Below are 26288 nucleotides of genomic sequence, written 5' to 3' on the forward strand. Positions count from 1 at the left end.
AACTGAGTAAACTAATTTGAATTTCATACATTTGGGTATTTGTTCACTAACTTTCTGGTGAAGGTTACAGGAGATCTGCTTGTCATGGGAACACAGGCAGGATTTTGATCAAACAGCAGGCTCCAAAAGATCTTTGGAACGCTGTGTAAATGGCAATTTGACAGAAAGCACCGTGATTGTTTTTCTTATTTAGCACTTAACCAAAAATATTATTTTTTTCTTTTTTTTAAATTATCATTCGATAATTGGATAAAGGATAAAAGGATAAAAATGCTACTATGTTGAATGCAGATATATTTATTAATATCTAGACATGATGAGGTTAAGGTGCTGGGTTACTGATCAAAAGGTTGGGGGTTCAAGCCCCAGTATCGCCAAGCTGCCACTCTTGGGCCCTTGAGCAAAGCCCTTAACCCTCTGTGCTCCAGGGGTGCCGTATCATGGCCGACTCTGCGTTCTGAGCAAGTTGGGATATGCAAAGATCGAATTTCACTGTGCTGTAATGTATATGTGACAAATAAAGGCTATTCTATGAGCATAGAAAGTAGATCAGGGAGCTTTAGGACTGTTGCTGTTGCTTTCCACATGGAATTTTAGGGATCAAACTCAAACATTTAAAAGGACATCAGATTAGTACTAAAAGTTAGATTTTAATGCTTTTTGTAACAATCACATTAATAAATACTAAAATAAATAACAACAATGAGAAATATCAGCATAATATATATATATATTTTTTTTTCTTCAAAAAATACATTCCTCCAGTAGAAATGTGTAAAACACTTGCAAAGGAGTGCAGTAATAAATTCCTAGTATTTACTTATGGCAATTATGTTTGTATTTAACTGCCTAATTAATGATTGAAGAACTGCACACAGATGCATCACATTATAGTTATAACCACAACAATCAACAATGAATCCGTTTTTCTTGAAGATTTACCCATCAGTCAAATCACATGGCACTAGAGGTTGACCGACTGATTGGCCGGCCGATTAATCGAGACGATTTTTTTTTTTTTTTTTTATTCATCGGAATCGGCTGATAGTGCTACAAATTAGGCAGGTGCCTTTGAGACACCAAACCACGCGTGTATGTTCTGTGCTTGCATGAGTAAACATCATAACTCTTCCATACCAGCAGATGGCAGTAGTCTGTACTTGGCATCGAAACAGGGAAACCGGAAGTGCTAGAATTGTAATTATAAAAAGCAAGCAGCGTTTACATCTGTTGTGATCATTATTAACGAATTTTTGTAGCTTTTTTCAATCATGTCTACTAAGTTGAAAGGCCAGAGCAAAAATGAATAAATAGCCAATCAGAGTTCCCTTTCTCACAGACGCGCCCCGCCTCTGATTCAACATCAATCGGACGGAAAACAGCTGGCGCGGTCCGACAATGCCAAAGGTGCAGAAAAAAACTAAAGCTGACCAACCGTCAGCTTGGTGTGTCCCAGGCTTATCATTCACAAGTTCTTATAATCTGTTCTCAATTTAGCCATATGTATTTCATTGGTTTAATATGATGATGCATTTGGAGAGAGAATGAGAATAAAATTTTGGGACTGTATTGTTAGTGAGCCTTCAACCAGCTGTAGTTTAGGGTCTGGTACTAAAATCTGGTAAACTTTGCACTGACTGGAGAGGTTGGTGTGCAGTAAATGTTCAATATAAGCAATTTTCTGTACCACATGTTATTAATAAATTATTAGATTTTATGATATGAAGAATGATAAAGAAAATATAAAATCGGGCAAACATAAAATAAAGCCTGCATCATATATCAGCCATCGGCTACCCTGATTTCGAAACAATGGCATATCAGTGCCATATCACATCAGTGCTGCACAGCAGCTCACTGGCCATAACAGAGTAAAGAAAAGTTTACAAAGCGAAGCATGGTGTTCAGAACAGTAATAACAACTATGAACAATGTGTAACAATCTCTTTGAAAAACAACACAGAAAACACCCCATAAAATTTTAAACAAACATTCAATGAAAAAAAAAGAAAAAAAAAAAATCCCTAACAAGGACTGATTTAAGGTCTCATTCTCAAGTGATGGTTTTATATTAAACGGTACACAGTGTTTCCCAGACACACCTGAGAATAGAACTTGTTTATACAAAGAATCCTATATCAGGATGTGAGAGGTTGGAATATACAGCCAACAGCAGAGAAATGTTGTGTGGCAGGAATCACTACTCCTTGTTTCTGCAACTCTCTAAGCACATCCAGTATGGCGTCCAGCTCCTGTCTGAAGGCCTCCAGTTCGCTGCTTTTCCCCTGCGCTAGCCTCTGCCAGCGTGTTACTTCCGCATGCTGTTCCTGCTCCACCACCAAGCGTGTCTGTGCTATCATCTGCAATATGAAGAACGGTAATTAGTTTGTACTTTATGTCGGTGTGAATGTCTGTGTGATATTATTTGACACGCATACCTGCTGTAGTTCCTGCTCATGTTGATTGTATCGTAGTTCCATTGTGCGAATTTTGTTCTCCAAACTGGCAAAATGTCTGAGCTCAGGACTGTGGGCTGCTTTTGCCTGCTTCAGCTCTTCTAACAGCTTAGTCAGCTACACACACACACACACACACACACACACACACACACACACACACACACACACACACACACACACACACACACAATGAAGATAGACAGAAAGAACAATCACCTTCAAATCATCAATAGTACTTGATTTAGTATTAAGATTTTTTAAAAGAAAAATCTGAGATATTGCATTATCAGGAAATTCTACACATATGCACTATTCATTGTAATACATTATGTGCAATAAAAATCTGAATCTGCCAGAATCCTTGGGAATGACCTGTTACTATTATTTTGATTTGTCTTGCAGGTGGCACTACTGTCAGAGGTGCTGTTAATAACTATTAATACATTTTTATTTATAATATTTTAATTAATAATAAACTATTTCCCTCTGGTGCTTTAATTAATAATTATAATTAATAATAAAATTAATAACCAATTAATAAATAACCATAACCCATTAAAATTAATAACCAAACTAATAAATAAATCTAAACTGGTACGCAAGATTACAAACGTAATATAAATATAACTCAAATTCTACAAACTGGGAAAGTCCTAATTGAGGTATTTCAGGAAGAGGTAGGTCTTCAGTCGTCGCTTAAAGATAATCAGCTCATCAATGCCAATCAGTTTTACTATACATTAAAGGCACACGATGGACTTAATATCTGTGTGACGGTCAATGAATGCCTGAATCTTCCCTCCTTTAATACAATGTTTAAAAAATGAGAGGAATTAACGGGAAAAATAAAACATTGGACATTATTTTAACTGGATACATACAGAATAAGGTGGGGGGAAAGATGATAAAGGAATGTACCATGTATATGAAACTGAAACTATGATGATGATGTAAAAACTTTTTTAATTACCTGGTTTTGCAACGTCTCCTCTCGAAGTTTGGATAAGGCAAGCGCTTTTTTAATTCTTTGTAGCTCCTTTACTTGTTCACGTAAATGCAACATCATGACCTTAGTAACACATGCAGATGCACACAGTTATGTTTTAATTTTTAATAATAATAATAATAATAATAATTACATTTCTTCAATTAATTAAGCCATGGTATATACCTCAAATAATGGTATAATATAAAGCTATGACTACATTTTGTATTTTGTATAATTGTTATCTCTAATAATTAGAACTGACTGGTGATAAACAAAATCATTTGAACTTCATCACCAGGACCAGCAATCTGAACAGGAACCTAGATATAGCACTTTAATGTAAATCCACAGATTATGCACACATTAGATCCAGTTTTATGCTATAAATTTGTGAGATGTTAACTTGCATTGATCTGCTTATCTTGTGACTATAAAGTGACGTCTATTGTCATTATGCTGTGACAATTTAACTGAGAGAACTGTAATATAAAATTTAACCATACCTCCTGGGATTTCACTTGATTTGTGAGTTGAGCTACATTTGATGAGGAGTGCTCCAGGGCATGGCCAGCCACCAGCCGTTCTATTTCCCTCTGGTGCTTAGTCTTGAGCAAAGCCATCTGTTCCAAGTTTTGTTCCTGAGCCCTGAAAACCACACATTTTTTATTAACACACTACTACCAAAATGAGCAGTTCAATGACCAGTAGACTTCATACCTCTGGAGTTCAGCATGTGCTTGTGTGGCAGCAGTCTGAAGTGAGACTCTTTCTTCTAACCACTGTTGTTCCAGCTGCTCCTGTTTGGCTCTCAACCTCTCATTCTCCTGCTGCACCTCAGAAATGTGGGAGCCTGAGAAAATTCCAGGTTCATAATCTTTTTCATCCTGAGTAGGTGGGAAAATCTCAGGCAGGGCAAAGGGGGGATATTTGCCTGCTTGTTTGGGTGTAGTGCTGGAGGGTTTAACTTTTGGGCTGATTAACATGCTCTTCCTCTCTTTTTGAAGCCGCCCCACTGTGCGCTTCAGCTCCTGGATGGTGCGGCTCTTGGTGATAAGGTCCTGGTTCATGCGTTCTATCCGGCCAATATGTGCTGCTTCTGTTTGCTTCTGGTGTCGTGAGACATTTTTTGGCTCTGCTAAGGAATGGAACTCCAGGAGCTGCTCTTTCAAAGTGGCCACTTCAGCCTTCAGAGTGCTTACTTCATTCTGGTGCAGTTCCTTTAGTTGTTCCAGCTCCTGCACTACATGGAACTGGGTATCTGACTGGATCTCTGACTTGTTAAGTGAGCACTTATGACACCCCAGACTTTGCTCAGCTAACTGCTGCTCCAAATCAGAAATCTGCTGCTCATACTGGAGCTAGAATGAGAATTAGAGATGTGTAACCAGCATGGTCTTCAGACTGCAAATGTAAACACACTAACACAAAACAGTGGAATGCCAGTAAAAGTTATTCCAAATATGAAAACTTTTGTAAAAATTTTTTTTTAATATTAAATATTACATTTTTTTATTTTTTAAAAATATTTAATATTAAATATTAATATTAATATAACATTTTTTTAATATTAAGTGCTGATGGCTATAACAATAATAATACAAATAAAAATAATAATTATTGGTATTCTGATTATATTATTGTTAAATATGACTGAACACCAACATTGCAAGGGTGGACAAATAAATCCCTAATACATCGGACTAAATAATTTTCAGTTTAGTCATGCAGTTTACCCTGTTTTTCTCTTAATTACAGTTGGGTCCATGAGTATATGGACAGTGACACATTTGATGTGCCCCTGTTTAGTGCATTTTAAATGAAGCAATCAAGGTGTGATTGAAGTGTACACTTTCAGCTTTAATTTAAGTGTTAAAATATTACATTAATCATTTAGGATTTACAGCCTTACATTGTGCCTTCATTATTCAAAAGGAATTGGACAAGCCAACAATTATAAATATAAGAATGATTTTAATACCTTGATGCAAATTCATTGGAGCCAGTGTCTACCTTTAGGCTGATACCCATGGACATCTCCAAATGCAGTTTTCTCTTCTTATATGTTTTACCAGGGCTCATATAGTTGTTGCTTGTTTATGGGCCTGTCTGCCTTTAGGTTTGTCTTCAGCAAGTAAAAATATTGCTCCGTTTGGTTTAAGTGAAGTTACTGAATCAGCCATTTAGAAGCATTTCATTTCTATATTACGTTATATTTATATGTGCTAGGTTGTTTTACTTTTGAACCTGTGTAAATAAAGGAGACTGTAAAAATGGCTGTAACAGTGAATACAATGTTTGTTAAACTCAATGTACTCAATGATATCATGTCTACACCTCAATCACACCTAGATTACTTCAAATCCACTGTTGGTGCCAAATTATGAAAATTGTCACTGTCCAAATATCGGAACTGACGGGAGTGCATTTCCATCACACGCCAACTAGTAATCTGGCGAGTTAAATACTAACGTTATGTGCTTGATACGAAAGCATGTACAGTTTTTTCTGGAAGTGCTGGAGGCTAATAATTTACGTCCTTTGAAAAATGTTAAATAGCTGCAGCATGAACACAACATCGCATAGGTCTGGAGTGTGAGAAGGTTAAACTATGTTACCACAATATTCATGAGAATTTGTTGACTGCATAACCAGAGCTGCTGTACCATCAATAAATAATTGATAAAATCCCAATAAAAAACAACAAGTGAAAAACAAGCTGTACATGAACAAGGTTAAATTGCCCTGTGATTTAGAGCTTTAAATAGATATGCAGTTTCACTGTTTCCTGCATGTCGATCTGCTCTCAGTGATTTAATTTCAGGACGAGGACACAGGAAAGTACAAAAAGTACATTATCATTCCTTTTGCATCCCTTCCCGTTAATTAAACATAATCTAACCCACTTAATCACTGCGAATAATTGCATGGCCATTAAGCATATTTAATACTTTACAAAAAATATGAAAAGCAGAACCCCATTGTCTATCAAACTGGCTAAATGGTTACCAACAGACAGCTTTCCATACCTCACTCTTAGTTGAAAAAGCACTTTAAACCCCTGTGTCTGCTTTGAATCAGCTAATCTAGTATTTATTATATACCTTTAAACCTTTGATCATTATACAATATGTAAGTCAGAGATTGTGTAGCACGGTGAGCCTGATGCACTGCTGCTACTCCACTGTTACACAGTCATTTCTGTAAATAATTCTGTAACTGGTTATAGCTTCTGAGGAGATCATCACTCTTGAGATGGGTTAGAATAACTACATAAGGGGAAACCACACTTACAAAACACATTCCATGCAGTATGAGTTTGCCTATAGACAGGTCCTGGACATAAGGGGAATATAAGCCAAAAACAAGAAGAAAAAAAAAGGTAGGACACTGAATGGAGTCATTGGAGGGTGGTTAGATTTTTGATGTTCTTGATATATGCCTTTGAGTCTTCATGTGTTGCTGCACGTAAAAGGTGATTAGGAATTCATCTCTCATTTCGACAAATCAGGAGTACAAAAATGACCTGGACCAAGGCTTGCTTGGTCTCTCAGTCATTTAGGTTTTTACACGTTTACTTCTAATTCCACTTACAAAGCTGTAAAGGTTTACAGAAGCTGTATAAGAATTTTCTACATCCTGTAAATTCAAATGCAACAAACCAAAACAAAAAAAAAATTAAATAGTGCATTTCTAAACATATTGACTATGAGGGCTATAAGGATTGTGTTTTCTAATTCTACAGAAGAGAAATTGGACTTCTGTCTGCACTGTTCCTTTCTACTGCTTGTTTTATATAAATTCATAGCAGTGCTCTGAATATGGAAGCATTACTTCACCACTCTGGAGTCATTTGAAGTCTATCATAAACCAATGTTACTCTATTTTTTGCCCATGTTTTATTCTAGCTCATTATGGTAAGTTTCAAGGTAAGATAAAATAAATGGATATGTGGTCCTGTGCCATGAACATAAAAGCAATAATAGCAACAAAAAAAGCTCAGGCAACATTCTGGAGTGGCTCATGTTTTTTTTTTTTTACTACTTTGGTGTTCTCCAGGTTCTCTTTTTCCCTTCCATTATAAACAGTGTGAACCATAAATGCAGGATTAAATCGGGTTATGAATAAATAATTGTCATACATTTTTGTCTATTAAAATGTGATGTGAAATGGTATCCTATATATTTCTTAAGTATATGTTTGGAATTTCCTGTGCATTTTGTTATTCATAATACTGGTTAATAAACATCTATGGTGGCATATTTATCCTTTTCTTTTCTTTTCTTTACAGTTTAAAATTATTAAAATATTCCAAACTATGGGGGAGTGGTGGCTCCAGCGGTTAAGGCGCTGGGTTGTCGATCAGAAGGTCTGGGGTTCAAGCCCCGGTATCGCCAGGCTGCCACTCTTAGGCCCTTGAGCAAGGCCCTTAACCCTCTATGCTCCGGGGGTCCCTTACGAGGGAAATATCAAGGTCCGTGATGTGGGGCCGCCTTCCCGTGGGCTCACCACCTGCAGGAGGGACCGTAAGGGACGGTGCTGTGAGGATTGGGCAGCAGTCGAAGGCGGGGGCCTGCTTAGACTGCTGCCCCCGTGACCCGAATTGCGGATAAGCGGTAGAAAATGAATGAATGAATGAATTCCAAACTATTCAGCTCCAGAGCAAAATTCAGACTTACTCCTATGCTTTTGTTTTACATGAGAGTACACAGTGACCTACAATGTCCAGACACCATTTAACAATTAGTGTTTATGGGAAAGTGAGATACTTTAAGAAAGTGCTATCCACCATAAAATAATCTTTGTTTCTATGGCAACAGCTTCGGTAAAGCACCACAGTGGTCTAAATCATAAATTGTGAAGTAAATCACAAAGGCAGGAGATTTCAGTCTTGCATTTGACGAGAAATGTTCAGTATATTGTATTAATTATATTTTGTATTAATACAAAAAACAGCATGAATAAAAAAGGCTAATATTTTCTGTACAGTTTTGTTACATCTTAAAAGGTTTATATTCACTATACAGTATATACACAATCATCCTGTGCTGTAGAAAACAATGGTCAAAGTGTGTGAGACTTAATAGATCCCACACACTTTATTATGACCAATAGCACACACTTGGTTATTATTATTATCAGCAGCAGCAAATTAAATTAAATTGCATAAAAAAAAAGCAATAGTGATTAAAATGACTGGACAATCACTATCATTAGCATGTGCTGTGCATCTGTTGTAACTCAACATGCAACACTAATGTTTACACTCACTGAACTTTTTATGAGGCACATAATACGAATACTTGTTCAGACCTCCATTTGATCTCCAAACAGCCTCAAATCATTGCAGCATGGATTCCACAAAATTCTGGAAACATTACTTTGAAACTCTGATGAATTTTGTGATGATTGCATCACACATTTCCTAGTGCATGCAAAACTTTCAAACTGCAACGCTTCTGTTCCATCACATCAATTGGATTCAGATCTGGTGACTAGCAAGGTCACTAAAGAACGTTGAACTCGGTCATGTTTATGAAACCATTATGATTTTTTCATGGTGCATCATAATGGTCCCAAAAAAGGACCACAGAAAAACTCCACAATACCATTACACCACTACCACTAGCCCTGACTGTGGACACAAAGCTAACTGGGTCAAGGGATTCATGATTTTCGTGCCAAAATCAGATGCTACCATCTATGTACCTCAGCAGAAATCAGATTTATCAGATCGGACTATGTTTGTCCATTCTTAAACTGTTTAGTTTTGGGAGCAACTTTCCATACATGGCTGACAGAAGAAGATCCAGACATGGTATTGTTGTAGCTCATCCCCAATTTTTCACAACTGTACAGAGTGATCTTCTGCACTATTATAGACAACGCTCAAACCATTCTGGTCATTCTCAGTTGGCATTTCTAATCAACAATGCATTTCTGTCTAAACATCTTCACCTGGAATCCTATGTTTTGTAATTTAGCCATAGAAAAAAAAAAATTATTAAATATAAATTGCCTATATAAACTATTGAGTACAAATTTATTTCAGGACAGTTTTTTTTTACACGTTTAACATTATGTTTTTGAAATCTATGCCAAAGATGCAGCTTCTCCCACCTTGATTCTGTGGAAATTCTGCTCCATGGCTCTAAGTGAGCGTTTGGCTTCCTCATCTCTATCCTCAAGCTCAGCCTCCAATCTGTGGATGCGTTTCTCTAGCAGGGTGGTAGAATGCAAGGGCTGAGGAGCTGCGCATGGATGACTTTCTCCTCCCTTTTCTCCACCAGCAGCTGCCGCAACTAACATCAGTGCAGGCAGAGAGTTTGGGTGCCTGCGCCGCAGAATCCCCTCCATTTCTTTTACCTGAACACAGATTATAACATATAAGCAGCGGGAATAAGCTATTGACTTACAGGGATTCCTATATGAAATCATAACGGTAAAAAAAATTATATTTAAAATAAAGCAAAATGGCAATGCAATATTCAAAATAGCAATGTATTTCTGTATTTCAGTTTACATTTTCCATTATTATTATTATTATTAGCAAAATTTGGTGCAAAACGAAAATGAAATATCATTTACATTTGATATTTCCAACAGAGGTTTTAATAATGTAAATAACATACTAATTTAAACCGTTTATAAGTTACAAAATAAAAATGAAAATAAAATACCCAAATTGATTTGATTATATGTAACATGTAAATGTTATTTGTCTAAATGCATTTGGACTCCCAGTTAGGACACTTTGTAATTGTAATAGCCTTGTAAAAGCTAGCAAAATTTTGTGTGTATTTAAAAATGCGTTCTGAGACAAAGGTTTAGCAAAAAGTAGGGCTTTGTATCGGCAAGAATATATATATATATATATATAAAATATATATAAATATATATATATATATATATATATATATATATATATATATATATATATATATATATATATATATATATATATATATATATACATACACACACATACATATTATTGTAGCTACCATGGTAATTTATTTTTGTATTTTTATTTTTTTTATATTTGCACATAGATGTTAAAAACACCTAATACAAAAAGAATTGATGATGATTATTAGTATTATATTATTAGTATTATATTTAGCATTAGGCTAGTAGTAGAAGCTTGATATAAACACTAACCAATGTTTTACATCTGAAAAGCTACAATCCATATTGCTATACGCACAGCTGTATTTTAAAACTGTGTTGTTCCTACTTTTGACCTACTGTATATGAATATGAAATTTACATTAAAATTTAAAGATAAGTATTTAGTGTTCAAATATAAAGCACAATTATACACTAAAATCTGGTAAGTCTGAAGTGGCTGAAGAGACTAAAGAGACCAGAGGGAGAATAACAACTCAATTCTTGCAGTTCCTAAAAAAGCAACACCAATGTGCAGTGTGTCCTGAATAAACAGATGCTGCAGAGCGAGATAGCTGCCCCCCAGGGAAGTGGAGCTTAAAAGGGCACACGGTAAACTTCTGCCAAGTACATATGTACCTGTCGCTCAAGATCCTGGATTCTCTTGGCCTCTGCAACCCTCTCTTTCACTTTCTTCTGCTGCTGATTAGCTTGCTTTGCTACCTCCATCCTCAGCTTCTCAACCTTAAAAAAAAAAAAACACATTGCACATGCACTGCAATGACTCAACAGCATGCTAGGCATAATGATCACAAAGAAACAAGCAATATATGACACTGAGGAAATTTTCAATCAAAATCCCTTTGTGTTTTGCTGGTAGCAGGTTGCCACTGTGGACTTTATTAATCTAAGTCATTCTGGCAGTACCCTGCATACAAAGAATGGCACTGAATGAAACCAACTGTTATTTAAAATTAATAATGTAAACGCATTAAATAAGAGAATAAAAGAATAGAATGAACACTAATTTGCATGGAAAGCCAAAGGAGCCTTTGCTGGGTTAAAGCAAATTTTGTTTGTCCTCACATGGAGATAATTATGAAATTGTTTGCTTATGGCGCATTTTATGTTATATTCCCTCTTAATATTTATTTTTTACTACAATTCCTTTTTTCTGCCATTTATACCTGAAAGAAATTTGGTGACTAGCTTACTGAGCAGTATGAATACTTTTAAATCATTAGAATACTAAAATATACATCAAATATAAATAATAAAAATAGCTTTATGCACATTATGTACACATTTCTCTTTGTTGAAAATTTTTGTTTTTGAAAGCTCAGTAATAGAATACAGTTTTAAAGCTTTTGTAGTTAGCTCCTGTGATGAAGCCAGCTGTTCACTGTGCCTCCCACACATGAACATCAGACGGCTTAAATCAGAACTTTCCAGTGAAAACCTTGTTTAAAGAAAAGGCGTCTGCTGGCCAGCGGGTTATAAAGCTCTGGGGTGTATTTAGCATTACCTGCCAGTGTGAGGTAATTAACCATAACTGGTACATAAACAAACAATTCATAGACATATACAGTATATATACACAGTATATATACTTTACCTATTTGTTACTGCTTTCAACACACACACACACACACACACACACACTTATTTTCACTTTTAATATTGTTTGCGGCATTACATTAAAAGGGGAAAATCTTACTAGCCATTTTAAGAGTGGTGTGACTTTTAATATCTATTTTTGATATTTGGAGAGTTCAGTCCATCACAGGGACAAAATCTCATGACCATTTACATGCTATGATTCAAACAGTGTCAGAGCAATTCCACACATATGGTTTACTAGCCACTCTTTGCCTAAATACATTTAAAGCACCTGGCAAGGCACCCCCCTTAGAATAAATGTATTCTAAGTTTGACTTGTGCCAACTTTCACACCTTACTCAACACACTGTGTGGAGAAGAAATGGCAAATAAAACTCGCATAGACCTTTAAGGCTATTTAAAAATCCAATCAGTATAATTAATGTGATCATCTAGGCCTGACACAGTCAAGTAGTTTCAGCTGTTCTTTCCCTAGAAATATAGTTTTTCTTTTTTCACAGCATAGTTGGTGCTGAAAAACTTTAAAATAGGTAATATGTAAAAAAACGGATTGATTGTAGTCCTTCAAGTATTCACAAAAATTACAGCATTTCATTTGACACTGCTGGAACAAAGGGTAAGGGCAAAGCCTAACAGTGCTGAGTAACATTAGCAGGTTTATTTACTAATGATTCTTATGGATGGTATATAAATAAATGAACAGCTCTGTTACAGCTATATGATGCAGATAATTATTTGATTAGAGCAATTATGCACGTCAATTAGTCTAACAACACGATTAAAAAAAGATGTAACGTATTGACAGCCATTTACACAGCAGGAAAACTAACGATTTTATGCAGATGACTAGCAAAAGGGCAACATGATTATAACTAAATTACCATCTCACCTGCTCAGTTAGTCTCTGTATCTCTGCATTGGCTGATCTGAGTCTGGCTGCATCTTTGTCCAGCAGCTCCTGATTCTCAGCATACCACTGTAGTCTCTTTTTCAGTACAGCCACCTCTTCCTTATGTCTTTCCTCAAGCAACTTCAGCTCAAACCGTTGATCACCTAAAACACAGCCAAAGACCCACGCTGGTAAATGCAACATAATACACCAAGGATGAATGTGCAGTGTGAAACACCCACACCAACCCACTGTACCTGAGGTCGAGATCACTTGTGCTTTTGCCAAGTCTTTTTCTCTTTTCATTAATTGCAAGTCCACCTGCAGAGCCTGCTTCTCTTGCTGCAACCTGTGGTTTTCTTCCTGCAGCTGCGATTCTGTTCTCTGTAGAAACAAATACATGCTCTAAAAAAAAAAAACAGGTAATTTTTTTTGTATTAGCTAACAATAACATCCAAGGAAGTTACCTGTGCAGCCTGCAACTTAGCCGATAGTTCAGTAATACTGTGTCCATAGATGTCACTCCCTATATTATTTCCCCAGGTCTTCTGATTATTGCTCTTATTTAACTGTTCCCTAGAAGATATTAAATATAAGATAGTGATGAAGAATACAGTGGGATAAATGCTTATTAATTCAGATTCGGTTTTGTATTTCAGACGCCAACAAACAAATTAAAAATATAAAATCCTTAAAACTCTTGAAAAAACACTTCAGTATAAACATTAGAATAAAATATGGTTATAGGACAGTCCTGGCACAATCTATAATTCATATGTCCTCAAACTCTGGCCATCCTATTGACATTTGTCTAAAAGTATAATTGTTCATGTAAACAGTGATGCAAACATTTCCTTCATTTGTGTTGCAAAAACCTAGTATTAAACTCAAACTTGCAAAGTTTCATTTGTTTAAGTTGACAGCCTGCCTGTAAGTTTACACCCTGTGACTGATGTTATGGGGGACGGTTTTAAAAGAAAGAATGCCCTGATGGTATGACTCACTTAGTGATGGCTAATTCAGATAGCAATCTTTGATTCTCTGCAAACATGGCCTCTTCGTTTTGTTTTCTCTGTGCCTCAAGGGTCTTAATCTGCAGGTACAATTTTTCATTTTCCTGGAAAGGCAAAAATCATTTTAACCAGTCAAAAGTTTGCAAAGTCACTGAAATAAATCTGAACGCGTACACGTACAAGGAAGAAATATGAAGTGCTGAACCTATTTAGAGTGCATAAAATAAAATACACAAAGCACAGATTTACTCCATTTTAGCAGCAGATCAAAAGAGAGGTCCTATGCATTAAGCACTGTTGTTAATACATGCATTCAGCGGTGTATTATTTTTCCTGCATTATCTTCAGTTGGATGACTTTTAATCCATGTACTCAATCCACCCACACAGTCCATTATGCTGTACCTCAAACCAAATGTGTGCTTTGTGCAGAACTATTACAGCACCAGCAAAGAGACAAGCTTACCAGATGGTAGCCTTGAATTATAGTCTCCTGCTCCTTCATCTCTTTCCTGATCAGTTTTAGTTTCTTGTCTTTTTCGGGATCTGAGTCTTCGCCAAAACTCCACTTCTGCTTCTTGATTGCCTCTTCTGCACTGCGCAACTAAGGTCAAGCACAAAAAAAAATTGTAAATAGTCTCTTCAGATCCTCATTTATAGATGTCATAATATAACTGTTATATATCATATTTCTCAAACAACAGAGACAATTAAAAACAACCCAAACACTTTTGATGTAAAACTAACACTTGAATCTTGGTGTGGGTTAAATTTCTAGAACAGAATAGCTGGTACTAACACTAGCTGCAAGGCAGTTCACAGGTGTCGAAGGGTGCATTTATCATGGTATATTATTATGTATAGCAACATCTAACTCATAGGGAGTTGTACATCAGACACGCCACATAATCTAAGCTTTTAATAAATGGATTTAATAAATAAATAAATAAATAAATAAACCAATAAATTATCATCTATATAGAAATGCTTCCTGTGAGGTGACATTTACATAACATTTATGGAAGGATGTTTTGCTTTGTACCACATGGGACACTCAATGCAATTTGCACTTTCTCTGAAGCACTGATAAGCTTATTTTTTTCCCAGTCTCATTAACTTCAAGAGGGGGAAAAAAATTAATAAAAAGAGTCCGGTGAAAGAACAAAGGTTTATCGCTACTGTAGCATAAGTGATAACAGGAACTAACTTGCTGAAAGAGGAAGAAAGCACTTTGAGACCTGCTGGTATAATTAATTATTTTGCTATAACAGCATGCTCTGTTGCGCTCTTACTTAGCACGGTGTAGCATGCATCAGCCTTAATTTGCCGCACTATCCTTCTGCCTTCCAAACAACTTAAACTCATGAATAGCAGGCTTAGGCACCCAATCAGGGCTGTAACAGAGGCTGTGTTGTAGAGAGGTCATGATCTAAATGAACAGACCCACTAAAAGCCTTGTGTTGCCTCATCTTGGAAGCCCTTCTTCTCTTAGAAAACACTTTCAGGAACAGAAGACAACTCATCACTCTCATGAATACAACTTCCAGTGGGTGAAATGAACACCATGGCAAACATTAGAACAAGTCCAATATAGACAATTTGCGCTCCAGGTTGTGGCTATTAAAATAATTCTAAATATGACACGGGAGAAGCACCTAATGGCTGTTCATCACTGATTTAAAAAAACAAAACAAAAAAAACCTTCTACACTTTAACAAGCCACTGCTACAGTCAATTTTGTCTGCAAAAGATACAATTACCAAATTGGACATTACCAGAAATAATGCTTTGCTGGGGTTTAAAAAATGTTTAATATATGTCCTAACTTACAACATGCATTTACCTGAAATCAACTGATTCAAAGTGATAACTCCAAATTAAAATCAATAGTGGAATTATTAACCTTGCTCAGCAACACGTAGTTCTTCTGTTTGAGACCACTGATCTTTTTGCTGTGCTCCTCCAGAAGTTGCTTCTCTCTGAGGAGAAATTCTGTTTCTGTCTGAGCCAGTGGAGCCAGTGAGGAGTATTCCAACTGAGGGTCATGGCCTCTGGCTGCAGCTTCATCATTCTCATCCGCCCTCTATAAAATAGGTTATGCAAAGGAGAACTGACAGATGAAATGAGCCCACTAATGGAACAAAGATTTAATAAAAGTCGGAACAAGCGGAGTGAACTTACTTTGCTCTGTTTTGCCTGCTGTGTGTTGCTGTCTGACTGATCAGGAGAACCAGTGTTCAGACCATCTGCTGCCATTCGTTGTTGCAGAAAACCAGCAATGGGATGCTTTGAAGCAACAGGTTTACTGCTTACGTTTAAACCACAGTCTGGATCTACACAGAAACATGCCGCATAATTATAAAAAATAAATAAATTATATATATATATATATATATATATATATATATATATAGAGAGAGAGAGAGAGAGAGAGAGAGAGAGAGAGAGAGAGAGAGAGAGAGAGAGAGAGAGAGAGAGAGAGAGAGAGAGAGAGAGGAAAGCATTTACTGCATGTTGTTATTTTTGTGTTGCTTTGCGATATTTATGAGCTTTGGCCAAACTCTAGCTCATTTTTGACATCTAGTGGTTTGACTTATGGTTTACAGTCTGCACGACTTCATCACATAATACACACTAAAGACACTGAACTTGGTGGAGAAGTTGTTGGTTAATTTGATTTACATTAAACAGACAAAGAGAACAGACATCATCTCACCCACTGCCACAATTTCACAAACTTTCAGAAAACATAACACTACTATACAACACACACCTAAATTTATACAGTTGTGCTACAATGTATAGAATCATCCTTCAACTATTACCTAAACATTCAACACATTGCAATTAAAACATTAACAAATAAATCGTTTTTTATTTTAAATCTAACCGTCTTTAGTGATTAGCAAAAACGGTATAATTTGCTATGCCATACACATACCTTCAGAAGCGATTGTAAGTACAAAAATACTGGAACCGATATATACATTGGATGTAAATATATATAAATTTTAAACACTTGTGTAAATACCTTTGACATATGTTTGACTGAGAGAAGACATCTTATTGGAGGTTTGCTTTTGACTCTTTCTTTGAGTCAGTGGAGATGGAGGTTTAGCTAAATTGCTGTTCCTGCTTGTTGTTGAAGCTTTGGGTAATGGCTTTTGGTCAGCATGTTTAGCCCTCACAAATGGTACTGAAGCTTTCCCAGGAGTAGATGAGAGAGGAGCAGTGGTAGTGCATCTGCCTGGACTCTGCAGGAAATGTTAATAACAATTATTACAATCACAGGAATGCAGGTGCATATAAAGTAGGGAAAGCAACAATCATAACTGCATTAATGCTAATCACCGCTTTCAGGCAATTAAACTGGAACTATATTTATTACAACTATCATTATAAATTTTAATGTCAGAGAAACAGCCTCACCTGAGTCTTCTTGCCTCTGGCAACAGAGGCAACACGAGGTACCTCAGAGACATTATCCTGCTCCTGCATGAGCCTTTTCACCTCCTCTGTGATGCTGCTTAGACTACAAAGGGAAAATGTTTGATGTGCATCCAATGCTGCAAGGTTCCCATTATCTGCTTCTCTGAGAGACACGGGAGAGTGTTTAGCTTTAACTCTTGTAGTGTGACTCTCTGAATCCAACCTTTCAACCTCCTTCTCTACAGCTGCTTCACTAAAACAGAAACAAAGTCAAACCATCCACTCCAAATAGTCTCTAATAACACAGAGATGTAAAAGGTTCCAGAGAGCATACCTTAGGGCCTCAAGACCAGAGCCAAACCTGATTCCAGATTCTGGTGCAATAGTATGCATTAGTTCCTCAGCAGTGGGCAAATCTTCAACACAAAAAAAACAACAAAAACAAATAAGACTATGAATGCCTATTAATGGGTGATATACTGCAAAAATGAGACACCAAAGTATATTTCCACCTTATAGATAACTGTTTTAAATGTGTAACAGGGGTTGTCACATGACAAAATGTGGATTAATTGGGGTGTTGGGTGGGGGGGTGGGGCAACAAAACAAAACAAAACAAAACAAAACAAAACAAAACAAAACAAAAAAAATAGAGACATGTAGCATCTGGCCACAATTACCATGACTTTTTGTGCACACATGCCCTTGGGCAAGTGTGAATTTGTCATAAACATAAATTACGCATCATGTTTATCTACCAAGCAAGTGAGAAAAATCAGCTGTCAAACAAGAGGCAGAAAAACAGCTGGCCTGGGAATAATCCTTTTGGTGTGATTCAATAATTACAGCTCTCAATAGAATACAGCTCTTGAATGTCTTGCTACCTCCCTTTTCTTTTTATTACAAATTTGTTCATTTGTCCTTCTTTGTGGGCTTAATTATATATGTGACAAATGAAAGCATTAAAATGCTTGTGTGATGCCATATGTTTGTAAAAGTGTAAGGAGTACTCCTAAAATGTGTCTATGGCAATGGATGCAAAAAAAAAAACCCAACAACAAACAAACAAACAAAAAAAATAACTACATTCAAAATGCAGCATACATCCTAAAAAAGCCAATTTCATACCTCAATAACTCAACTCATCAGAGTGATGGGCAGTTAAATTTGTTTGGGTTCCAAGTCTACATTTGGCTCACATTCAAATGCTCATTTTAAGCAGATCCCTTCAGACTTACTCTTACTGACCTGATTCTGTAGTAGAGGCATGCTGCGTGGTCCTTTTTACAATTTCTGACGAGGAGAAAGAGGCAGAACTCCTGCAATCCTCACGCTCTTGCTCCTCACACTCATCTACTGAATGAGTTATCTGCCTGTAGACCTCCTGAAGAGCCTCCATGTCACTCGCCCCACTCTGACCATATGACATTCCTAGAGAAAATGACAGAAATCATGGAAAGATACACAAGCATGGCAAAACATCATTATTAGCTTATCTTAGCAAAAGAGCATATTTTCTTCCCGTTAGAAATGTAAACAGACCTGTGGTGCCTGGGTCTGCTGCCTGTGCTGTTCCGGAGTAAGGGTACTTCGTTTTCTCTGGCTGCAAAGCAGGCGATGGAGCTTCATCCGTGAAGTTCAGAGAATCATGCAATGACACTAGCAAACAAGAAGCATGCAGCAAATACACAAACAAACAAAGAAACAGAAAATATAGTCATATAATGCCACATTTCACTTTTTTTTTATTTAATCTGTTCATTTCAGTTGTCTGCAGCTGATTTTAGCTTATTTACTTGAACACAAGAACAAAAAAAATGCCATGGAAATTTCCACTGAATGTTGGAAGATCCTTAATTACCCCTAAACCACATTATGCTGAGGAAACTGTTTTCAAATGCTTTTTTTTCTCCATTGTTAAGAAAATAGGAGCAATACAATGCATGTGCTGACAGTTTCATGGATGTTAGAGCACAGTGTATAAGAAATGATTGCTGCTGCCAGACAGATTGTCCGAGGTATGTAGTCTTATTGTTAATGCACTGAATTCTTAAAAATAAATGGGAATGACCATTCTCGAACAGCAGCAAGATGAAAATCAGAACAGAAATCTTTAGGCTCAGATTTGTGGGATGGATGGCAATACATACGACGGCTAGTATTTAACGCTTAAAATGATTGCGATTAGACATTATACATTTTAATTAATATGAAAGAAATCTTATAGTCACCTTTAGCCAACATGCCACACCTTTCTGGCTTCTGCCAAAGAAATGAAAAGTGAAGAAAATTTACTTACAGAAAATTCATTGTTTAAAACTTTACTTAGCAAAGCATAATATGCAAAAGCGCTAATTCCATGATAAAATGTAAAGATTTCGAGGCTAAATGATGTACTCACCTTCTTTTCAGGTTCCGTATCGCTTGCATCGTCTTGAAAATCATCACTGTAAGCAGGGGATGCTGGTGTGGAAACCCAGATTTGATCATTTGCATTTTAAAAGTGTTTTATGTAAATCATTTTCAGGATTCTTTCACTACTTCTTTAACGTACTACAGTTTGTTTGCATGCAAGGGGATAAAATTGCTATAACTAAAACTGGATGCTTGAAGTAAAATCTTAAGAAATAAGAAATTGTGCAGCATGGCAGAGCATCTTCTTACCTGCTGTGTCTTTTACAGAACCCAATTCTCTTTCTTCATCTGGACTTTGACTCTGCTCTGTCAAAGAGACATCTTTTTCCCTGAAACACACCCGTGCATATACAAACACACGCACGCAAATTCATGAGTATTTGTGTTTTTTTTTTGAAGAATATTCAAGACTAATTTATAGTCATGTAATGTCGCTGTTTTATCTTTACTCTCTTTGTACAACCTTTGAGGAGACACAAGACTGGGGCTGAAGGACTCCTGGTCTTTGATCAGTCTCGAGTCTTCAGTCACAGGCTTAGCCCCAGTGTCATAGCTGTCGAGAATTCTTGTGTTCTCCTCTTCTTTCTCATTCAGAGTTTGCATACCCAAAGCAGTAGCACTCCGTGCAGATCCATATGAAAACAGTGAATCTGTGAGTGAAAACACATTCTGGTAAATGCAAAAAAATTCAAATAAAAGCAAATGATTTAATGTGTCAAATACAACAATGATTAAGAGTGAAAGACCAACCCTCCGGCTCTAGACTGCTAAGAATTACTGCCTCTGCTTTAGGCTCATCAAGAATGCATTGCTCCTTCGTTTCATCTTCAACCTCCTGGATGGTCTGGGACTTCCTTAATGATTTACGGAAGGTTCTCTTAAGAGCTATCAGTAACATAAAGGAACATCAGGTGTAACAGTGAAAACTAAAAGTAGTTGCATTAGCTGCACTCCAGCAATGCATTTTACATATGAATTGTACAATCACATTTACATTTGAATCATCATCATTCAGTGCCTCCCCATACAAGGTATTATCCAGCTACTTTTAATTATAGCTTGTATTTGCTTGGTAGGGGCCCAGGCAATTCTGTAATTACTGAGCATATGTACTTAAAACATACCACACATAAATATTTAAAAAAGGATTGAGCATTAATTTAAAGCAATTTCATTTGACATTAAATCAATGTCAAATAATGCATTTTCTAAAAATGTTGTGGAGAGGTTTATGAAAATGTGTTATTGACCATAAATGCTACCAATAAATGTCCAAATGCTACCAATGGACAGAGTTTATCAGATAAGCATAAAGCCCTAACTATCCACACCACACACTTTACCCGAAGTTAAATATTATATATGATTTTCTTTTTAAAGAAAAGAAACACAAACATACACAATTTAGATATTATGACCAACTGACAAACATGTCCACAAAAACAGCTCTGACCTTCTGAGGCATGGACTCCACAAAACCTCTGAAGATTTGCTGTCTTTGTTTCTTTCATTTATTACATACTATACCTACAGGGCTTAGGGCCCTCGAACAAGTTACATTTTTGGCCCTTCAGTGTAGCAAGTTTATGCACCTATGCTTTATACAGCGGGGAAAATAAGTATTTGACACATCAGCTTTTTTTATCAGTAAAGGATTTCTAAGTGGGCTATTGACACAAAATGTCCACCAGATGCAGCCATCAAGCCAAATATTGTATTCAAACAAATAAATCAGAACATTTAAGTATACAAGTTGAGTCATAATAAATAAAGTGAAATGACACAGGGAATAAGTATTGAACACACTTTATTTAATACTTTGTAGAAAAGCCTTTGTTGGTGTTTACAGCTTCTAGACGCCTCCAGTCGTCTGCATTGCTCAGGAGTGATTCTGGCCCATTCTTCTACACAAATGGTCTTTAAATCTTGAAGGTTCCTTGGGACTCTTTTATGAACTTTGATCTTCAGTTCTCTCCATAGATTTTCTATGGGATTTAGGTCAGGTGATTGACTGGGCCATTCAAGCAACTTGATTTTCTTTCTTTGAAACCACTTCATTGTTTCCTTGGCCTTGTGTTTGGGATCATTGTCTTGTCGAAATGTCCACCCTCTTTTCATTTTCAGCTTTCTGGTAGATGGCAGCAGATTTTTATCCAGAATGTCCCAGTACATTTCTCCATTCATCCTGCCTTCAATAATATGAAGTCTGCCAGTACCCCTTGCTAAAAAGCAGCCCCAAAACATGATGCTTCCACCCCCAAACTTAACTGTTGGTATGGTGTTCTTGGGGTGGTGGGCAGTGATATTTCTTCTCCAAACACGGTGGGTAGAATGACTGCCAAAAAGTTCAATTTTGCTTTCATCTGACCATACTATAGTCTTCCAATAATCCGTGGCCGGTTTATGGTGAACTGATGCTCTTTCCATTTCCGGATAATGGCCCCCACAGTGCTCACAGGAACATTCAGCATTCTGGAAATGCGCCTATAACCATGCCCATTAAAATGCTTTTCAACAATAAGATTACAAAGCTTTTGCGAGACTTTGCGTTTACCCATCATGAAGTCTTTCCTGTGTGCCTCCTGGGTAATGAGAAGCCTTTATAGGCCATCAATTAGGACTGAAGCAGCTGATATCAATTAGTACTGATAGCCATTTTGCACCTTGTTATCTTCATGTGTTCAGTGTTTTGTGTCAATAGCCCACTTAGAAATCCCCTTACTGATAAAAATGCTGATGTGTCAAATACTTATTTTAAATGGAAATGTCAGACTGATTAGTTTAGTTACCCTAAACTATTGCTGAACCTACCTTTCCCTGGAGCCTCATCACTGTCTTCAAGCTCTTGCCACCAAGGCACAGACCTCTGGCTTTTTTTCCCCGGTTGCTTTTTGGGTACCTTTCCCAGATTATCAAGAATGCTGGAGCGCTTAGAGCTGCTCCCCAAATCGTCAGAGTCATCAGATATTGACTGTAAAGCATGACGGAACAAAAATGGTTAGAGAAACTGGTACAAAAAACCTCCATCAGAACGTTTCCCAACCAGATGCCATGGGTGGATAAAACTATCCACGATGCTCTGAGATGCCGCTCCGCTGCCTACAACGCGCTGGTACACGGACGAGTACAAGGCCGCATCTTACAGAGTGCGCGGAGCGGAGAAGGAAGCAAAGCGCCACTATGGGAGGAAATGAGAGCCACAGTTTGAACATGGTTGCTCTAGGAGCCTGTGGCAGGGACAGAGTACCATCACATTGCAGATGAAATGCACTGTCTGGAATGGCTTCACTTAGCCAGGTTTCCATGAAACAAAACGCAGCAGAGTTTGAAAAGTCATTTGTTCAGGAAAGCTGAAGTTTGTCTGTTTCGTTTGGTAGAGAGCAGAGATGCTAGACTGCACAGTTCTGAAGCCGCTGAAGATTAAATACAAGTTTCAAACAGTGACCATGCAAGTACCCTCACCACAAACGCACAGAGCTTACCTCTTTTAAAAACTGCTCGAAATGTTGATCCCGGTTTTCTCATGTCAGTCGGTAAGCCATTTGCAGAGCACATTAACAAACTCTACCATAATGCCCAGAATATTTTACCGAACATCAGGCAAGAGACCTATAACCCCTTATAAACCTCTATAACCCCTCTATCCAAACAGTAGCCACACACAGCTCACCTCTTTCAAGAACTCTTCAAACTGTTGATCCAGTTCCTGTTGTGTCATTTGGTAAGGCATTTCCACAGAAGTCGAACAGCCTTTTACTGGATATTTCCCTGAGCAGAAACATTTATTACCATGAAAATCAGAACTAATTTGCATGAGCAGATGTTAGACAGGTACATAACATCACAGTACCCCGACACTCAGATCATATCATTCCTAGTAAAAGTACAGTATAAATAAAGCAACGTTTTCTAACTAGTGATCTGAACCAAAATGTTGCTGTTTGCTTACAATGTCTAAACCTTGACAACAAAGTACTACCGAGTCATGAATAACTGACTTTGTTTGTACACACCGAAGTATGCACATATACCTATAAAAATATACGATGGTGTGAAAAAGTGTTTGCCCCCTCCTGTTTTGCTTTTTTTTTTTGCATGTTTGTCACACTTTAATGTTTCAGATCATCAAACTAATTTAGATATTAGTAGAAGATAACACAAGTCAACACAAAATGCAGAACTACATGACCCTGTGTGAAAAAGTGTTTGCCCCCTGTTAAAACTATGGTTTATCACACCTGAGTTTAATTTCTCTAGCCACACCCAGGCCTGATTACTGGCGCACCTGTTCACAATCAAGAAATCTCTTAAATAGGACCTGCCTGACAACGTGAAGTAGACCAAAAGATTCTCAAAAGCTAGATGGCATGCTGAGAGCCAAAGAAATTCAGAAACAAATGAGAAAGAAAGTAATTGCCACCAGGAAGAAAGGAGGAAAAGAGGAAGGCCAAGGAGGTGGTTTATGAGGGAAGACATGCAGGTAGTTGGGTTGAAAGAGGCCGATGTAGAGGACAGGGGGGTATGGGGACAGATGCCCCCAATGGGAGAAGCCAGAAGAAGAAGATTTCAATGTGAATTTTTCCTCTAGTGGTGAAGCGTGAAATTACAACTAAAGGGAAAGGCTTTCCTACAACTGATCTACTTATTTCATTATACTTTATCAAATGTCTCTATTGCTTCAGTCCTTCATTCATTCACTCCCTCGATATGCGGAATTGTCAGGATTTTCTTCTCTTGAGAGAAATTTTTAAAGCTGGACCTAAAACTAAAAAATCTAATAGTGCAAGCTATTTGCAGCCACTTCCTGGTAAACAGCTAGCCCTTCGGATTACTTTGTGTTTTCATGCATGCACAAAACAAATCTTTTTTTTCCGGTAGGGAGTGAGTAGCCACAGTGACACTGCGCTAACTCTAGTTCATTTTTTTAACCCCTGACATTGTTGTGTATGTTTTCAAGTTGAATAAAAAAAATTCTGATTGCACCATAACCCAGACATCCTTACAACGTGACCACGCATAACAGAGAAAGGGAGAGAGACAGACAGACAGACAGACAGAACCCACCTTCATTAAAAACTCTTTACTGTTAATCCAGCTTCTCTTGTGTCAATATTGTACCTCGGTTACCTGCATAAACAAGCAGCAGGACGCTCAATCACCTGTGACGTTTTTATCATAGAACAAAACGAATCCTGATACGAAAAAGTCCGAGTATTTGGACAAGTGTAATACTATTAAAGTTATTGTGTTATTGATTCCCGCGACAGTAACCGCGAAATGATTATTTTTAATCTTATTGTTTCTTCTTCTTCTTTGCTGTAAACTCAGTCACCGCGCGCACACAACGTCATCTATCGGCCGCCCGTGTCATTACACCTCTAACATCGAGAAAGCTTAGGCCAGTGCGTCTCAAATATTCTCCCATTTAATTTTAGAAGGGGTGAATTTTCAAGCCCACACCTGTCCTTCATCACCATTAAAATGATAATGAAACACTTCAAGTTTAAAAATGTCTAATTTATTGAAATATCGAGTCTTAAATAAAGAAAATTAAAGTTTAGTTGTGTTGGGTATTCTAACTGATGGTGTTTTAATGTACTTGCATTAATGACGTAATTGTTTTTTTGTGGTTTCTCTGAATGAACTTTATTTCAAACTGCAAAATCATAGATGAAATCCTGCCGTTCACTGCGCCCCACCTGCCATGTCTTTATTCTCCACTAGAGGAGCTCTTCCCACACTTTGAGAACCACTGGCTTAGAGAGTTAAAAGCTCTTTAATGCATTATTTACTTTAGTTATTTTATATACATTTTATTGACTTTTGCATATTTTGAAAGATGACCACTTTCACTTATGCTAATTTCACCGTCGCAGTTATTTTTTCCATGCATTAATAAATGAAGCTTGCAATGATTCTGTATTATAGTGAGTTGAATTATATTTTTATTATATATGCAATAATGAAATTAATAATTTAATCATGTAGTATGTATATCAGTAAAATAAAATGCACATTATTGTGAAACTGGTCCGTGGTGCAAAAAAAGTAGTTGCCCGCTGGCTTAAAGCACAAAGAATACGTTATAGGCATTCTCAGAGCGTTCACACTATTATTTTAGTTTATATAGATTGTTTTATATATATATATATATATATATATATATATATATATATATAAAACAATTTTAGTTTATATAGATTGTTTTATATATATATATATATATATATATATATATATATATATATATATATATATATATATATATATATATATATATAAAACAATCTATATAAACTAAAATAATAGTGTGAACGCTCTGAGAATGCCTATAACGTATTTCTACTAAAACATCAATAATAATAATAACAACAACAACAACAAAAAGTAAATGATTTAAATATTAGTGTGAATGCTTAGAGAAAATCTATAAAGCAGTAGTTCCCAACCTTTTTTTTTTTCAGAAGACCCCTATTTTAACATAGAACATCCCTTGAAAATCTTTAGCACCCCCTAGTGGGGGTTTACAATATTTCTGTAGGTTTCTACAGTACAGCAGTATAGAGTTAAACGTAAAAAACAAACAAACAA

The 26288-nt window shown here is 36.7% G+C and overlaps 1 protein-coding gene across 2 annotated transcripts; it reads right to left on the reverse strand.

The window, feature by feature from the left end:
• Nucleotides 1-632: 632 nt before the first annotated feature.
• Nucleotides 633-25038, reverse strand: cep162 (centrosomal protein 162). 2 transcript variants are annotated; one of them, XM_083544200.1, is made up of 27 exons: nucleotides 24762-25038; nucleotides 23368-23465; nucleotides 22509-22668; nucleotides 20448-20582; nucleotides 20161-20347; nucleotides 19947-20026; nucleotides 19684-19745; nucleotides 19514-19544; nucleotides 18825-18941; nucleotides 18531-18713; nucleotides 17617-17698; nucleotides 17283-17535; nucleotides 16885-17107; nucleotides 16035-16180; nucleotides 15757-15936; nucleotides 14320-14457; nucleotides 13846-13958; nucleotides 13309-13417; nucleotides 13099-13225; nucleotides 12842-13005; nucleotides 10972-11076; nucleotides 9565-9810; nucleotides 4165-4805; nucleotides 3951-4092; nucleotides 3430-3528; nucleotides 2439-2573; nucleotides 633-2360 (listed from the first exon to the last, which is right to left on the reverse strand). In XM_083544200.1, the coding sequence occupies exons 2-27, from the start codon at nucleotides 23425-23427 to the stop codon at nucleotides 2139-2141; spliced, it is 4140 nt and encodes a 1379-aa protein (XP_083400326.1). In that variant the 5' UTR covers nucleotides 23428-23465; nucleotides 24762-25038; the 3' UTR covers nucleotides 633-2138. The 2 variants fall into 2 exon arrangements, with proteins under 2 accessions (XP_083400326.1, XP_083400325.1); XM_083544199.1 differs by having other exon boundaries at nucleotides 16035-16186.
• Nucleotides 25039-26288: the final 1250 nt, after the last annotated feature.

This window comes from Silurus aristotelis (genome assembly GCF_946808225.1).
Source record: "Silurus aristotelis genome assembly, chromosome: 1".
NCBI lineage: Eukaryota > Metazoa > Chordata > Actinopteri > Siluriformes > Siluridae > Silurus > Silurus aristotelis.

Excerpts from the sequence above, each read along its gene's own strand:
- cep162 (XM_083544199.1), bottom strand. The coding sequence starts at position 23,427 with ATGCCTTACCAAATGACACAACAGGAACTGGATCAACAGTTTGAAGAG. Across the intron at positions 22,669-23,367 it reads TTGAAGAGTTCTTGAAAGAG|TCAATATCTGATGACTCTGA; the intron begins GTGAGCTGTGTG and ends CATGCTTTACAG. Across the intron at positions 16,187-16,884 it reads CAGTCAAACATATGTCAAAG|ATCCAGACTGTGGTTTAAAC; the intron begins GTATTTACACAA and ends GTTTCTGTGTAG.